General features: G+C 38.8%; 1 protein-coding gene across 7 annotated transcripts in view; it reads right to left on the bottom strand.

Moving 5' to 3' along the window:
• KDM4C (lysine demethylase 4C) overlaps positions 1-18755 on the bottom strand; it is a 330384-nt gene that overhangs the window by 301278 nt on the left and 10351 nt on the right. For all 7 annotated transcript variants that reach the window (XR_010309134.1, XM_064176762.1, XM_064176757.1 and 4 more), the window contains exons 2-4: positions 13661-13825; positions 9187-9362; positions 6701-6815 (exon numbers count right to left, since the gene is read on the bottom strand). Coding sequence is in view for 6 of the 7 variants with exons in the window: in XM_064176762.1 (XP_064032832.1) it covers positions 6701-6815; positions 9187-9362; positions 13661-13804 (435 nt within the window). In the remaining variant the exon portion in view is untranslated. The remainder of the gene's footprint in view (positions 1-6700; positions 6816-9186; positions 9363-13660; positions 13826-18755) is intronic.

The following is an 18755-nucleotide window of genomic DNA, read 5'->3' as shown; positions in this document are numbered from 1 at the left end:
GAAAAAATTGTAGTTGGTTATCTACGCCTCTCTCCATAAATCCAGTCACACCAATCAATACAATAAAAAACACAACAAAAAAAAATGACAGTTTTGCTTCTTCAAAGTACATAAAATGCAGACAGGAAAAGGTTACAAGCAAAACCTCTGCACCACAAACATGCAGATTAGGACATAATCAAAATCTCCCTCATATGATGATTTTCTTTTAACCTCTTCAGGCACAATCACTGCCTTGCAGCACCTTTTTGAAAGGCAGAGCAAAAAACACAAACCAAGTAGCTTCTCTTTGGAAATACACACTAAAGTCAAACATGTAAATGAAGGAATGTTTGCACTGATCTCAACTGAGATCACAGAGAAAGGACATCTCACAAGATCACAGAGTCATTTAGGTAAGAAAAGACCTTTAAAATCATAAAGTCACACAGTTAATTTAACACAGACAAGTCACCATTACAGTATGCTACTCACAGTCACATCTGTATGTCTTTTAAACACCACCAAGGAGGGTTAACCACTTCCCTGGTCAGCTTGCTCCAATGCTTCACAACCTTTTCAGTGAATAATTTTTTTTCTAATATCCCATCAAAACTTCCCCTGGAGCAATTTAAGACTGTTTCCTGTTTTCCTACCACTTGTTAACTGGGCAAAGACTAACACCAATTTCACTACAATATCCTTTCAGATAGCTGCACAAGATATTAATGTTTCCCCTCAGCCTCCTCTGCTCCAGGCTAAACAACCCCAGTTCACCCTCCCACTCCTCCTAACACTTGCTGTCCAGCACCTTCACCAAGTTCATTTCCCTACTCTGGACAGGCTCTAGCACCGTGGAGTGCTGGATCAAACAGCACTTTGTACCTCTGGTCCTGTCTCTGGGCACTGCTAATAAAGCCTGGCTCCATCTTCCTTGCACTTTCCCTGTAGGTATTTATAAACACTGGTAAGGTTCCCCTGAGACTTCTCTTAGTCCTTAGGATAAACTGTTCCAGTTCTCTCAGTCTTCTGTCATACAGAAGTTCCAGACCATTCAACATGGGAACTCTGGCTCTCCCCAGCATCTCCTTATCTCTGGGGAAGAGATGGGGATCTCAGAACTGGGCACACTACTTCATGTGCAGCCTCAGCAGTGATGAATGAAAGGGATGAATACTGCCAACCCCAACCTGTTGGCAGTATTCCTCCCAACACAGCTCAGAACACTGTTGGCTACCTTCGCTGCACTGACATGTTGCTCACTCACATTCAGCTTGGTGTGCTCCAAGGTCTCACAAAAGCTTTTTCTGGGAAGTAGCCTTCCAACTGCAACCCCCAGCAGATACTCTAGATGTAAGTTTTTCCTTGCCAGGTACAGCACTTTGTACTTCCTCCTGAGCCTCACAAAGTTCTTATCAGCCTATTTCTCAAGCCTGTCATGGTGCCTCTGGATGGCAGCACGACCCACTGGCCTATTAGTTGATCCTGCTAGTTTTGTATTATCTGTAAACTCTGTCCCATTATCCAAATACTTAATAAAGATTTTAAGAACGAATGAGCCCAACACTGATCCTTGGAGAACACTTAGCCAATCACAGTATCTTAACCAATCACAGACTGCCACGTGGGAAGGGACTCCAAGGATCACCTGGTCTATAACCTTCCTAGGTAACAGTACAGCTGATATGAAATGGCCCAGCAGCCTGTCAAGTCTCAAACCATCTGATGTAAGGGAATCCACTACTTCCCTTGGGAGACGATTCCAATGTTAGTGAAAAATTATGTTCCTGGAGTCCAATCAGTAACTTTTCCACGCAAATCCTCATAAAAAAGGGAGTCTCCAGACTCTTAACAGCCACCCTGAATTTAACAGTATAGGGTAATAAGGTCTCCTTTAAATCTTGTCTTCTCAGGGCTGAACAAACCCAGTTCTCTTAGCCTTTGCTCATTTGACAAGTCTGCCAGACCTCTGATCATTCTCATGGCCCTTCTCCAGACACCCACCAGCCTACCTGCACTGTTTTTTCTACAGAACGGACCAAAACAGAATGCAGATGTCCTTTCTGTTACTTTTGACATCTCTCAAATTCAATTCCAAGTAGGCTTGGCCTTACAAATCTCTGCATACTTGGACAATGGCTCTATATTCCTCTCAAGTTGCATACCCCTCCTACCACTTCCTGTGTATATTCTATTTATGCCTGAGTTTCATCATCATTTCCTTGATCACCCAGGAACATCTCCAGTATTTCCTAATGATTAGAATGAAACACCCCTGAACTTAAGAGAACATGAATACCAACCAGCTTTCTTGGGACGTTCCTCCCTCCAGGGCTTTATTTCACATGACTCTTCCAAGCAGATCACTAGAGACTCCACGGTTTGCTCTCCTGAAAGCCAGGGTTACAGTCCTGCTTTCTTCCTTGACACCTCCTCTCAAGTTCCTGGATCCCACCATATCACTGTCACTACAGCCAAAACTGCCTTTGATCTCCACATTCGTAAGAAGTCCTTTCTTGTTTGTGATTACGATGTCCAGCAAACAACTTTAGGAGAGAGTTGTCACTGCTGCTCTCCAGAGTCACTTGGATTACTTACACCTGCTGATCCCCTGTAGTCTTAGGTTAAGCTACAACTCAGATGCCATCCTTAAATCATTTCATGGTCAAATCCAAACTTTACATATAAGGCCGAGGTATTGCTCTAAAATAAAGTTAGTTCCCCTTTAATGAATAAAGCAGCAAACTTGAGTACATCTGATGCTAAAGTTAGTATCAACGATGTAATTTAACAAAAGTAACTGTTAGCCTACAAACTCCAGTGAATCGTTCACTCTTGTACTACTGATCAAACATGCTCCCCACAGCTTAGATGTGGGAAAAATTAGGAATTATCAGAAGAAATAAAACTAAGGGAAAGAAAAGAGAAATACTATCTTCAAGATGGGCTCTGAAGAAGAGTAGTGAAAAAAAGGCAAGCAAATATTTACATGTGCTTCGAAACCTTGACTTTTCTCTACTGAACAAAAGATGCCATTAACAGTGCTCAAATCAGTTGATATTTACAATGGATCACAAAATAAGAGTCTGTTACTTTTCTCTGGAACTTCTTTTGAAAACAGGTAGATTATTTTTCCCCCTAGTTCCCAGATTATTCCACTTAGGGGGTTCATATGTCTTCCCCATCTGTACCTAAAAATAAAATTTCTAAGTCATTATGAAAAAAGAAAAACACAGGAAACAGAAGCAGTTAAATTTAGCTTCTTGTGTTGTGTGCAACTTAACTTGTGGCCTTCATGATTGCTGGCTTGATTTAAAAAACAATTGGGAGTGGCATGAAAGTGGAAGGCCTAAGGGTAGATCACCAGAACAAAGACTGTACAGACTAAGTAGGTGAAACACTCAATGTACTTACGGATGTAACTGCCAAGTATGTTAATAAAAAGTTAATAACATTTTAAAACTTATTACTTCAGAAACAAAGTAATTCTCTTCCTTCCCTTTCCTGACAGGAACAGTAATTTTTTGCAACTGTTTGATGGGCTAGAGATTCACAGTCCAAGCCAGATCAAACTGACATTACATTTATGCAAAACTCATAAGGAAAACAGCTCTCTTCAAACATTATAATAATTTTTTTTTAAAGCCTTCTCAGTTGAAATTCCTAAATGATCACAACAATCAATTCAACAATCAGCTTAACAGCTGCAACTAGTGTGACTGGTAGCGCAATCAGTGCTCTATTATTGAAATTACAAACTCCTTCAGGAACATTAATTTCCACTCAAGTCCAGATGACCTTATCGCAACAAAACGACAAAGCCCTGAACACAGACACAGTGATGTTTATAATATTAACATAAATAATGGTCCCTACAACTTGCTCCCTAATGAAATGCTTTTTGAGTCACATTGCCATTCTCCTACAAAGCACTGTAATTAAATGTAACGGCAATTAAAATACATAATAGCACAGAATGGCACTTCAAGCAAGCATTCAAATATCTTAAAACTGTTTTCTATAAAACTTTATAAAAGTACAAACATTCATTCTCATAGATTATATCTTTATTCATAGTGATTTGATCTATGTTCAAAGTTGTCAAACAATCGTAAATACACTCTAAGTACACAACAAGGATTCTAGAATAATTCAAATATTATAAAGGTAAAATCTGAATCATTGAGGGTAGTTGCCAAATCTCAGAGCATGCATTTATAGCTTTGTTCCTGTTTTTTGTTTTTCTTTTGCTGTTCTACATAACACAGGGTTTATATTATTTCCCCATCTTCCAAACCCCTGAGAATCTGTTAACCTCAAAGAAAATTAAACACTACAAGAGCTATGATCTCTCTATCACAATGCCTACAAGGTGATGGATTCTGCAAATATTATTTCTTAGGCAGTAATACTTTTACTATTAAGGAACCATCATGCTTCAGATATGGATTTCTCAGTGTTCAAGTGAATGCCACCATATGGAAAAGCACATGTAATTGCTAACATTTCAAGCTGAAGAATAAGGACTTGCAGCACAGCAGCATTTCTCACTAGTTTTGACTAGCCCAAGTACTCATATATAAAACACTAAGCTCCTAGTGTTAGTCTACCTGGCATTTTGCCAGATATTTACCTTTCTGTATTAAATGCAAGATCTCAAACACTTCTTTATGGAATCTATTTTCTAAAAGGCAAGCACTTGCTTATCACAAATAGGCTGTTACAACACATTTATCCTGCTATGCCCTGTCTGCTATGTGATGCTCCAAAAGTCGGCTACCAGCATTCACCTCCTCTTCCTACATCCTGAAGCAAACTGCATGAAGACATAAGAACTAGCTCTAATTCTAAACCGAATCTAAAAGATCCCCTCTTAACACCGTCCCTAAGAGTAAAACATCAAGAACATTACTTGTGCAAGTACACCATCTGCTGGCCAAAACTAATTCAGACAAAATACCGTGAAAGTCACCAGTAGCAGTCGTATTTTCTCATCAACAGTTTAGTATCAAGCATTTCTCCTTTTTCCTCTCAACCACACTGGATTGCACACACTGGATGACACAGCTGTCACATCTACAGACATACTCTTTCTTCAGTGTCTATTCCTTTCACTAACATTTTTCCTGTGTTATATTTTCAAGTAATACCCATTTAACAATAGGCACAACAAGAACTTGTTAATGGCTATTATTGTGCTTTCCCATTCCTTTATTCCCCACTTCCAGCACCTTTCAGTGCTTTGTCTCCTCTCTCAGTGTACCTAACATCTGAGTTGGTATTGCTGAATGCTGCTCTTCTCACTTTCACCTTTGCTTTTTTGACCTTCCTTCCTCAGCCTTCTAATCTAACCAAAGTGCAATTCCCTGAGAAGGAAATCTAACCTTCCCTTTTGCTGTCCAGCACTTCAAAATCTGGTGTTACTGCATCCTCTTTTCTTACTGTTCAAGCAACAGTAACTGTAAGACACTGAAGATCAAAGTAACCACAATCAAAATAAAGTGTAGATTTGTAAAATACTACACCAGAAGGCATTATCTACCAACATTAAAAAAAAAGTTTCAGGGAAGAAAAATGAGAGGCTTCTTTTTATTGAAAGAAATGCTGCTCTATTGTGCACCTGTTTAGTCTCAAAGAAGTAGCAGACATCTAGGATGTCTAGAATTTCACCAAAATACCACAAATCAGAACCTTCAATTTTTTAAAAAAAAATCATTTTTATGCAGCTACTTGGACAAACAACAGATTTTTTTACTTTGTGCTTTGTCTGAACATTAGACCGCTAGACTTTTACAGCTATCTTTCAAAGATCACATCACCTAAAATTGAATTGCCTTAAGCTATCTTTTATGATCATATTTATCTTTGGAGAGTCTTCAAGCAATTTGTTTTCTGTGAAGAGATATGAAGCCATTAGCAGAGCCTCAGACCATATGCCACAAGGAGATTTATTTGTCTTTTTTTAAACTACTGCAAAAAGCAGTTACATAGAATATGAAATAACGTATGAACTCCACACATGGGAGATTCTCCTGGATACAAGTTTGACCAGTATTCTTTTAAATCCTCCAGTTTTAAGAACTTTCTTATGTTGCTCTCACTACTTACATAGTTCTTTCAGTATTTAGTTCTTCTAGCTACTTACACAGCCTAATTGATAACAACGGATAATCAGCAAGTCTTCGGATAATGAGATCTGTGCTAACAGTCCCTATTTATCCATGGAGATCTTGGCAATTTACCAGCAAAATTAACTTCCTTAGGAAGCTTCCATTGTGTCTCTTTTAATTCAGAGGTACACAGTAACTGTAAGCATACTTCCAGGAAACTGCAGGGATTCCAAGCTACCAAGTTTTCTCAGTGAAGGAGAAATAAATAGAAGTCATCTATTTTTAAAATGCCACTAAGTTTCCAAAGAGGTACACAGATAATACACATACTGGAATGTTAGTAAACAAGTAAATAGGCATCTCAAATCTCTGGCAAGTTCAAACTGAATAAAGAAAAGAGTCTTATGATACAGAAGAACAGCAATATCCTACAGTCTAAGGACAGCACTGCTTGACTTTTGCAGTTGTAGAGTTAATTTCAGCCTTGCTTGGAGTCCTTAAAGTGAATAAGAAAGATTTCAAAAGAAAGACAGATTCTCAGTCACAAAGCAAGAATGTCTCCCTTTAAGAGAGGGCTGGAAGGGATAAACCTCATAAAAAACTATGCATACTTCATCATAAATGCTCCCACTGATATCTGCTCCGTAAATCGGTGCCACAAAAGTCAAATTCCGCCAGTATTTACGCTCCAGATCTTCGTAATCTACATGTCTTGGTGTGCAGTATCTGCAGAGGAAGAGACAGGCCAAGGTTCAGTACAGTCTTTCAACAACCACCTTCACAATGGACTATGCTTCTGATCCTGCAAACTGATTCCTAAGAGATCATTTCAAGTTCACTGAAACAGAAGATTAGTTGTTCTGAGTTCTTAGTTTCATGATTCACCATTGCATATAACCTCCTGCCTGAAAGACACACTAAGCCATGCATGCCTTGGTCTATGGCAGCTAAACAGCACATCTACTGACTGTCCTCAGGCTGAGGCTCTCCTTTTTACAAAGACATAGACGTAGGTCTTGCACAAGCATGTCTCACAACAACCCACATGTACTTATAATTCTGACAAATAGCAGCCCTGACAGGCAAAAATATTCTTCTCTTTCCCCTTCCCCAGAAAAATGTTTTGAGAAAAGTGTCATGTTGTAAACTGCTGATACCAAAACCTCCACCACAGTGTGGGGAAAAAAAGGGATTTTTTTCCTTCCACCCAAGTGTAGTGCACGACACTTTTAGATGTACAGAGATGCTTCCATGTATGCTTTTGAAAAGTAGCTCAAACCTCGCATAAAATCTTGTGGGAACACAAGCACAGTACCATAAAAAACATCCATTAGCAGCTTTTGCTCTAAGATCTTTCGTAAGGCATATGTTCTGCCATATTTAGGTCCTTAGAAAACAAAAGCTGCTCTTCCATGACTGCAAGTCTGAGAAGTAAAAGTTTCATACTATGACTGCCAACTTACAATACCTGAACACTGGAAAAATCCAAACACACAAGAGTTAAGGAGTATCAGGCACTCTTACAGTGGCATGAAACAGAGAGAAGCCAAGTTAACAAAACACTTCTTAACAAAGCATTCTCAACAATAGCACTGTTTCAATTATTTCTCACAAGAGGGCTCCTAATATCAGACTGTAACACTGGTACCCTAACACGAGTGTGTTGATGGAAGCTTGTGCACGTGTGCCCATACTTCCCAGAGGCCAAGGGCAAGAAGCACTTCAGTTCAATGGCAAAACCGAAAATGCCAAAGCAAACAGAAGATGCAAGGCATTGGATTAAGTACCCACAAAGGCAACTGTAATTTAACTGTTCATAGCCCTTTCATAGCCCTTCTCTTTCCAAAAGGAAACTGATAACATCACAATAGTCAAGAAAATAGTCTTTAACAGACTACACTATTTTTTGTGATAGAATAGGGACACTAAGCTACTTGTTTAAGAAATACAGACTGCATTGAGTGTCACAGGAAGTTGTGACATTTTCTCAGAAGTGATGAATATTTAGAAAGACCTACATCTAGTAACAGATAGGTGAAGATAACAGTTGGAAGGACTTAAGAAATGAAGTTGCAAACTCATTTCAGTAAAAAAAATTAAAACTAAAATACTTCTGAAATTTTTTCCATGACAAGGAATATTATAAATTCAGTTAATGTCATGATATGCATTAAAACCTTCACAATATATCTGCATTATCAAATAATTTGAAGAAATTGGCACTTCTCATCTTATTATGGTTTAATAAATACGTATGAACAAGTACCACAGAAAATTGTACCAGATACCACACAGCTTTTCTATTATAGTCTCCCTTCTAACAGTTAACAAACAAGTAATAACTACATACTTGATTCTCATTTGCACTTAATACATGAAGAAAATTTGAAGTGTGATAACCTCAGTTTTTCATGTGTCATATATGTAAGTAGAAATAAACCAATCCTTTTTTAAAATGCAAAAAAAAACAATTCACTTTCACAAAGGCATGGATATTATGGAACATTTGCTAAGAAGTCTCTGGAAAAGCCTTTCACATCTTACATTTTCCTAACCATGACAACAGACTTCTCTTCTTACCTCCAAATTTCTTAAACTAACTCACAAATCTTTCCTTCAAACTAAGTCACTTTTAAAACAGAATGGTTTGGGTTGGAAGGGGCCTCACCTTCCTGTAGGCCCCCTTCAGATACCAAAAGGCTTCCTTCAGCTATCTTTTTCCTCTAAAATTCTTTGACTTACCTCCCAAAAACCATAACCAGTCAGTTTTGAGCAAATTAGTGATGTATATCTTATTCTTTCTGTGGGTTAAAGGATTGAGAAAGAATTCCTACTACTACTTCCATCTTTTTGGACAGAAAGCATCTTGTCTCAAGTTCTGAGATGCCTTTTTTGCTGCCTTGGTAACAGATGCTTTCAAGAGCAGAAACAACAAAAAAAAAATATACTTATTGTGGTACCTTACCACAACTTAAGAAATGAAAACTTCTACTGAGTAGTGAAAAAAAACACCAGCTCCCTAGCACAATTCAAATAAACCACAATATGGGAACAAATAAGTATCTGTCTTTCTAAGCAAGATCTCCTATACACCTACTTGTCACTGTTGGCCAGTTGCTTGAACTCCTTCACTGTCATTGGCTTTTTTTGAATATTGTACTGTGTGAAGAGCCCTGACTGGCCAGTGACCATCTGCTGTATCGGAGCAGGAATCACCAAATCTTCAATATCATCATAATGTTTTCTTGGCTTCCACTCCTTCGGTGGGATAACCTTTAAATTCAGAAATTAAAAATAGGACATCAACGGTTGCAATATCAATTCAAAAGCATTTCCCCACTCCCCCCCCAAAAAAAAAAAATCTGAAAGAACCAGTCAAAGATGCCCACACAATTAAAGGAAAGCTTGCTTAACAGCTATTTCACATTAAACAGACCACCTAAGAACTCCTAAATAATAGAGGCCAATTCAAAATGGGCATATTACCTCAAACCACAAGCAGCAACTCACTAATCTACATCAATTCAATGACATGCAGACATACATACATACGAGTCAAACATTTTATAATCAGAAAGCCTTAAAATTCACTTTGTACTCAATGACATCAAACTGTTATTCTCAATTAAAAAAAAAAAAAAAAGAAAGAAAGAAAAAAGACAAAAAAGACTGACAGTCTACTGTCCAAACATAATTTGGGGTAAACAGTATAAAAACAATGCTATTTCTTACTGAAAAATGGAAAAAATATTTCATATATATCTATGATTTGAGGCCACCCTGCTGGCAACAAAGCATCATGCTACTACTGGCTTGCTGCAATAGGAAGGAATTAAAACGCAACAAAAGACTCAAGGGTAGAGACAAAGAGCAGGAAAAGTAGAGTCAACAATTAAGGTCAAAGACAGACCCAATTTGGGCAAACAAAATCAATTGTAAACACAACCACCACCAACTCATCAACCGAATCTGACCGGTTCTGCTACCTCCTACCCTAGCCATGCAGGGAAGCAGGGCAAGGTGACTGCAGTCAGTCCCAGTCCATTACACGTTCCAACTGCCTGTTCCATTTTCCTCCTCAGTCCTGCCCTGTGGTGCCACAGCAGCCCTCCCACAGGAGGCAGCCCTGCATGACCTTTTCCCACCAGTGTAGATACTAGTGCCAGCTTCAACACAGGATTCGCACAGGCACCTAATAGTTTGTTGGGGTTTAACATAAATATTACTCAGTTTTTACACAGATGCAACTCTTTTTCTCTTTACTTTTTCCTTCTCAGTTTTCATGGGACTCAGTTGTACATGGACCAATTAAGAAGTTTTCGCGATGGGTTGTAATTCCTACTTATTTCTTTCACAAAAAAATTTAATTATATGCACGTCAACAAAAATGTAAAACTTTGGTTTCAAAGCAGAGAAGTCATGCATTTAGAATATATGCATAGAAATCAGGCATGTGCACAGAGATTTCCATTCTCATGATTATTAAGTATGAACTTGCAGGTTTGGCTCAAATATATGAATACTGAAAAGCAGAGTTTTTATTATTCAAGGTTGGAATGTTTTAAGCAGTAAGTTTTTTGTGAATAGAATGCAGGTTCAAAATAATCCCTTCCAGCTAACCGGAACATGTTTATTACTGTTGTACAGTACTGGTTAGAGAAGTTAATTCCACAAGGGTCTCATAGACCAAGCATCATTTTTAAAAGAAAATTAAAATGGAATCACTGCCCCAAAGACTTTATATTTTCTAACTGAAGTTAGAGCACAAGACTGGAGATGTTCAAATATGTTCAAAGTAACACACAGCCTGTCAGTATCAGAAATTGAAATAATGACTAGGGTCAACAAGTTTTTACCACTGATCTGTCCAACTGAAGCCTCTTCACATTCCCTTTAGTCAAAATAACCTCTTTAAAGTCAGGCAAGCTATGTTTGTTCCATGGAGGCAGCCAAGCATATTAACTCTACCCCGTGTGATACATACTCAGTTTTAGATAGAGGTTTAGTTTTGGTAACAGCATTCATCTATAATGGCTGCACATTAGTACAACTGAGGTTATTTCAGAGTGCTATCAACACGTACGTTTGCTACATTTTATTTCATATACTACTAATCTCTCAGTCTGCATTTCACTCTGAATGGCACTGGCCACAATTTTTACATAATTAATTCTGCCCCAGCTCTTCTGAAAATTATTCCTCTTGTACTTGCGAAAATCTGTTTTCAGCACCATGATCCAAAATTACTTTTCTACTTACCAATGCAACTACAAATTAAGTATTTTCCTCTATATAAATGCAGTCTCCAAAACATTTAAGAACAACTAATCTAACACTGTGCTCTGTTTTTAACTTATTTTATTGCCTCGTTCCATGTATTCTTTTTTAAGCACAGAGTTCTCTGTAATATTTAAACTAAAATACATCGATCTATACCTAAAGCTCAGTACAGACATTCAAAAGCCTAATGGAAATTTTTTAGGCCGTTTGCCACAGTATACTTACCCACTTCAGAAATGGTTTCATGTTGTTTGTCTAGTACCTTTACAATTTGTTTCAGGCAGTATTGGAAACTTCCCTTTTTTCTGCTTTTTTTTAATTGTTGTCATTTACTCCCTTCCCTGCCCATATGTGTAAGCACAGCAATCTTATAGCATTTACATACACATAATAATGCAACTAGGTAAGAGATCTTTTTCCCTTACACTTTCACATTTAATATAAAACTACTGGATCTGCCTACTCTGCTTATGAACCCTGTTCAGAGGTTAAATTACTGTTTCTGATGATGTATCTCTCTCCTCTGGTAGCTTTTATTATCTTACAGTCATACTTGAGTTTGTACATCCTAAACTTTTACTGCAAATTATGGCCGCTGTAAGTTAATTTTATATTACTATTGAAACAGGAAAAAAATATTTTGTTCTTGTTACTTTAAATCAAATTTCCAAAACTCAGAAAGTGTCCTTTAAACAAATTACTGACTTAAATATTTTGGTTAATATTTGATACAGAAATACACTTTTCTGAAACATATCAAAAAGTAGTGAAAACCAGAAGATAAAAGTCTCAAGACAACTGAGTGATCTTTCAAGCTTTCTTCCAACCCCTAGCATTCCATGATTCCATGAAAACATCTAGAGATGTTTTAACTGCTATTCTAGTATCAAGCAGAAGGGCAAGGTAGATCTACATGGCATGGTGAGAAGCATCCTTCTTAAGTCACAGTACAACTGAAACACGAGTAATATAATCCACTTTTTTACAGTTTTATCATGCTTTCTTGAATCACAGATATTATTCCAGATGTTCTGCAAACCCAGGTCAGTAAGTCTCCCAAATAAATATAAACACAAGTGTATAAAATAGGGGGGGGTGTGTGTTTGTGTGCTCCCAGGACTATCACATTTTAACAGTCCATACATGGAGAAGCGCACTCAAAATGGTTTTGAAATGTGATAGATGGAATGGGGAATTAAATTCCATGCATACAGAATAAAAATGGAGACACACGTTTACAATCATAGACACACCAGGATATTAACTTCAAAACAATCTAATTTATACAGTGTTAAATATTACAAATCCCTGACTTACTGAATACTCAGCTTCAGGGACAGAAACAGTACAAAACTCTGAGTGGTATAAGAGTAGCATCAAACTCTGTAAATCAAATCCTGGAATTATTTAAAACTCCACTGATTTTGAGGTTCATTGCTCATATGTGTACAACTGGAGAGCCCAGAAATTTATAACCAAATTATTCTATCCCTCCTACCTCAGAATGAGATTTAGCAATCTCACTGAGAGACTGGTACAGTGAAAAATAAAATACAAATTCCCTCTTTGGAAAAAAAAAAAGAATAGTGCAGTTGAAACTACAAAATAAATACTTAATAGTTTTGTTGTCCAAGTGAAAATGTCTGAATACACCTTTAATTTTGAAGTTGAATACATTGCAGTGGTCTTCTAAGGAGGTGGTGTAAAGCTGACCATTTGTTATAAACAATGCATGTCTTGTTGGGGACTGTATCCTGAAGAAGGGCCAAGAGACTGACCATTCCTAGTCCGTGCTTGAAGTTCCGATCACAGTGGAACAAAACAATGTAAGAAGAGACCAAGTGATATCAAGAGGAGCTTTTAATTGGATTTAAGAGTGCTTGGATTTGTATATGTTGTGGAACATCCCGAGATACTTTAGTCAGGACTCTGACAAGAGGAGGAAGATTACATACCCCTTCTGTGAACTACTCTTGTTATAATGCTAAACTCCATACATACTAGCCAGAAAGTTAGAAAACTGGGTTCTAACTTGCCAAAACTAGTTTAAATCTGCCTTAAGAAGACATCCTTTTTTGTTACTGTAAACAGTGAAAACAGTATACATTAGTTTGCATGAAACAGATACACCAACTAGCTCATCTTTAGAGCAGCAACATGTATCTCTTCATTGAAAATCATTTGAAAAAAAATGCAAAATACTTAAAAAGACAATTTTACAATTGGCATAATACATATACTAGGAAAACAGACATTAAGAACAATTGCCCTTCTGTGTTGTAGGTGTTTACCTTTGCAACTCCAGCCCTATGAGCACCTTGTGATTCCATGTAGACTAAGTATTTGTTGAACTCCCTGAATTCATCCATCGAAGGCCTAAAAGTCATGATTTTGCAGCTTGGGTTTGGGGGACTATCTGAGATGACAGCAGCCATTGTAGTTCAATTTCAATCCAGCTTAAAAAAAGAAAAAGAAAAAAATCAAGGAAAAATAACATACATAGAAGAGAGTGATCTATAAAGCAAATTCTAAGATTCAACACATTTCTAACAGGAAAAAAAATTCTTCTGCTAATCTGAAAGACAAAAGTAATTGTTTATTTTTACTCCTGACCCCCTTAGGAATACTCAGCCTTCACCCAGCATGAACACTACCATGAGTAACATCCATACAGTCCAGTCTATCCCTCTGGCTTTATGGAACATCATCTCAAGTTAACCTTTAACACGATAATACCATCTTCCCATGTTGAGGCATCTTCTTCTTTCTGCATTTCTCCTTCTAGGAATTAACATTACAGAGGTACAATCTATCAGTATTCTCACTACAGAAAAAGAGCACCTGGCTTTCCTAACTCTCACGTTAGCAGTTTTAACAACAGGACTACATTACTCCTCATTCTCTGAAACCTCTTCAACAGAAACAAAGGATGCAAGTCATGCACATCAGGACAATCAGCATTTGTTACTCCCATTTTTACATCGAGGATGGCAAAAACAAAGTCACGTCTATGTTTCCTACCAAGATTCAGTGCTCATGAAAGAGCTGATCCTCATGCAACTGACTGATATTTAGCTTCAGGAGATGTTGCAATTTCAAACTACACATCACCATTTATCATGTGTTCACAAAATTCTTGCTTCATCCTACCAAAAAAAAAGGTTAATTACAGGATAAACTCAAACATTACTAGCTTCTTGGTAAATTATATGCATAGGAAAGCAAAATTATCTTATTCCTCATTTTCTCAATCTGCAAAACACATGCAATCATGTTTCATACTGCCACACCATAAATTCTGCTTTTGTATGTCAAGATACTAGCCACTAATTAAGTTTCATGACCCTTCTTGCTTGGTATTAATCTCTACACAAGAAAGCAGTATGTGGAAAATGGCTCCCACACATGGAAAATGGATCTTGCTGGTATTCCAATGTTCAGCCTACTTTGTGTCCTTATTTTTCCCTCTTATTTTTCCTTCCCAACTCACCCACCACATCACTCTCCATTCCTAACAAATAACTAGATTTTTTTCCACACTTCCAGCTTCAGTAAGACCCTATTCCCCTCACACTACTTTCCATCTGTCAAGGGTTAGGTCTGGGTCAACTACTAGATGAGTGACAGATGCTCTCTGTTAAGCCCTTCCAAAGCGGGTAGAAAGGGAATAAAGGAGAGAGACTTATGGATTAGAAAACTGAGACAGCTTTAATGAAAATAACAATAAAATTAATTATATACAAATATATATAAAACTCATAACTAACCCAATCCCAATGGCAATCTTGTTGGTCACTTTTAAGGACACCTGTTCTGCCTGCCCCTCTCCGCAGGTGTGGCCTCTGACTGCATCCCCAAGGCGAAATACAAGATTTAGCAGTGACCTGGGTCTCCACAGATACAATTATAAACAAGAACCCTTCTGCATACCAATCCTTGGTAGTAAATGTAACTGTCAAGCATTACCACTTCTGGAAGCAGACACTGTTTGCAAAATAATGCTGTTAGCTTCAGGAAGTAAAATTACTTAGAAGAGCTGAAAAGCAGAATCACTAAACAAAGTTCACAGGATCACAGGGTACTAAGGGTTGGAAGGGACTCAAGGAGATCATCGAGTCCAACCCCCCTGCCAGAGCAGGATCACACAATCTAGCATCCAGACAGGCCTTGAAAATTTCCAGGAAAGGAGAACTCACAACCTCTCTGGGAAGCCTATTCCAGTGCTCTGTCACCCTTATAGTAAAGAAGTTACCCCTTGTGTTGAGGTGGAACCTCTTGTGCTGCAACTTACACCCATAGTGTGTTCTGTCAGTGTGTTCTATTAGTTCTGTTTTAACTCAAACCAGGACACACTCCCTGTTTGAACTGTAATTAACTACATCTCTGCAACTCTCCCATTCTGAAAATCAGTACAAATTTAATTTGGAAATATATTTGCATTTACATTATGAAGTCCATACAAGGCAAATACACCTCAATGTGCAGGTGGAGATAACTTCCCTCATCAGTAAACAGCTGAGTTATCTATAATGCACTCTTCATTTATTCCTATCCAATAAAGTTCCATATATAATCTTCCTACTATGACCAGTCTTACGGAAATAAAACGAATTTATGACCCAAGAACAACCCATACTTTCCTTCACTGAGAAGCACAATAGCTTGTGTTTACTATTTATAATGCTTCACTGACAGTAAAAAGTGGCCCCAGAAATAACTGAACAGGATATTTGACTTCTCTGTACAAAATCAGATTTTACTGATCTATTAAAGAAGTACACACAACAGTGAAATACACATATACCACCACACACCTCTCATATCTGATAAAACTCTGCTATTTCTTCTCTGGGGGAAAGAAGCAAAATGTAATAGTACTTCATTATTTTGCTACTTCCAATCCATTCCCCTGACTGTATACAAGATATCTGGCAGCTAGTGGTTGTTTCATCATAGGGTACAGGTTAATACTCTTCCCTAAACTCCTCAGTGTTCTCCAGCATTGTCTGTGCAGCGGAGGAGGAGAGGAGGACAGAGAGAATACAAGTTAATTCATTCTTAGTTAATTAGGGGTTGTTAAGAAAGTTACTTCAATACCCACTTATGAATTTCTTTTTCACTTCACTAATATTCTTTCCTTCAGTGAACAGAAAGTTTCCAGAAGTCTATTCTATCCACTTACCTGCCTAATTAAGATGAGCACTCTCGAAAGTATTCCTAAAGCACAAACCTTAAGGAAGGTGAAAGGAGGAGATAATGCAACAACTGATAGTTGTCAAATCAGAGAAACTATTTCTGCTTAATTCAATGTGATACTTGTAGACAATACAAAACTGGGAGGACTATCTGATACACCAGAGGGATGATTGTCTGGTACACCAGAAGGATAAGCTCACACACGAAGGCACCACCACAGGCTTTAGAAACAGACTGATGCCCAGATTTAGCAGGGAGAAATTTAATGAAATTGAACAGGGGCAAGTGGAGAGTCTTGCACCTGGGAAGAACAACCCCATGGATCAGGATAGGTTGGGCACCAACCTATTGAAGAGCAGTGAAAGGGAAAAAGACCTGGGGGTGCTATTGGATGGAAGGTTGACCATGAGCCAGCAAAGTGCTCTTGTGGCCAAGAAGGCCAATGCCATTCAGGGGTGGATTAGAAGGGTTACAGTTAGTAAGTGAAGAGAGGTTCTCTTCCCCTTCTACTCTGCCCTGGGGAGGCTTCATTTGGAATACTGAGTCCATTTCTGAGCTTCTCAGTTCAAGAAAGACAGGGAACTGCTTGAGAGAGACCAGCACAGAGCTACAAAAATGATGAAGGGAGTGGAACATTGTGGTCGTTTGAGTGAGATTTCTAGCTCAGACTTGAAAAAAAAAGTATTAGAACAGGAAAACTTAGAAGTGGAAGCTCTGGGCGGAGAGGTGAACAATCTAGGGATAGGCCATATAATGGCAACAATGGATAAGTTACTATCATTTCACCGGAGCATCAGGAACTTTATGTCTGGAAGCACAGCTTGTACCCACCCCTTGCTGCTTCTGCTGCACCCACTATCTTTCTCCCACTGCTGTTTTGGCTGCTGCTGCTGCTTTTGCTGCTTCACCACTTCTTTACCCCTTCCTCATCTTCCTTAAGGTTGTTATACTTCTGTAGTATTCTCCTTATAATGTTAATCTATAAGAAATACGATTTCATTTTTCCTGACTTTCCAAAAATCCATGTTGTAGTGAGTTGACTCTAGCGGGGGATATTAATTTTGGTGCTTTTCCGAACATGGAGGCACGATCTTGGCTTGGTTTTTTGATTGATAATCAGGATAAGGAAGTCCAGGAAAAAATAATTTGTTTGGTGTACTCTGGCCCATATTATTGCTTTGATTTTTGATCTTTATCAGTTCAGCATTGCTTTACTATTATAATGCAATATCATGTTTGCTCCTTTTCTGCTAAGATGGTTTTGAACTGGGTAAAAGGTGCGTTAACAAAGGCTGGAATTTTTGTTATGGATGTATTAAGGTTTAGGAATGTAGCTAAGGGTATGCCGTATGCTATGCCTGTGTCAGAGACTAATTAAGAGGTATTTGGGAGACCTGAGTTATTCAGTGGCTTGCCTAACACGTTCGAATTTGATGTTTCTGGCTGCTGTTGTAGGTCTGACTACAGTTTGGAGAAGAGAGAAATGCAGTAATAAACAAGCTACGAGTGAGGTCTTTATCTTGTGTGGAGGCAGCAGCAGGAAGTTAACGGGTTAAAGGCACAGTCTGCAACCGACGGGGGGGTGGGGTAGGGAAGGACACGGTACCGGCAGACAGACTGCTCGCAGAGCAGCAAATGTCTTGCCTCGGAACCTTTCAAAAAGTAGTTGGACATGCCCTGTACCCCACGATCCTGAAGCGTGGAGTCAGAAAACTATCTGGTTCCCGTTAGTGCCAAACACAACGGAAGAAAGTAAGGGTAGAAGCGGTGGAACCCCTGCGGAGGCGCAGTCACAAAGGTCCGCAGCGCCGGCGCCGGATTTGGCTGCAAACGGTGTGAGATATGGCAAAGTCCCTCGGCTGGATGAAGTTCAAGAGTCTGTTTGCGGAGAATGCCGCTGGAACGTTTTGATCGGTAGGAGAGTACCTGACACCGGAGCGGCCGCCATTAGACGGGCAGCGGAGGCTTAGGTTCTAGGTTCTTCCGCCTGTACCCGGGGGACCGGAAGCGGTACCGGAGGATGCGACTACGTCCTCGGAGGGCAGGCTCGCTAATGCCACCGAGCCTGCTAATTCCGCTGCTCCTGCTTTAGCCCCGCTTGTTTCCGCCGAACCGGCCGCTGCTGCGGGAAAGGTTCTCTCTGCCTCAGTCCCAATTCCACCACCACGTAAGGAACAGCGCCAGACAGAT

The sequence above is a fragment of the Pogoniulus pusillus genome, chromosome Z, assembly GCF_015220805.1.
Source record: "Pogoniulus pusillus isolate bPogPus1 chromosome Z, bPogPus1.pri, whole genome shotgun sequence".
NCBI classification, from domain to species: domain Eukaryota; kingdom Metazoa; phylum Chordata; class Aves; order Piciformes; family Lybiidae; genus Pogoniulus; species Pogoniulus pusillus.
Note: the sequence above shows the minus strand (reverse complement) of the source record. Positions and strands in the feature narration are given on the sequence as shown.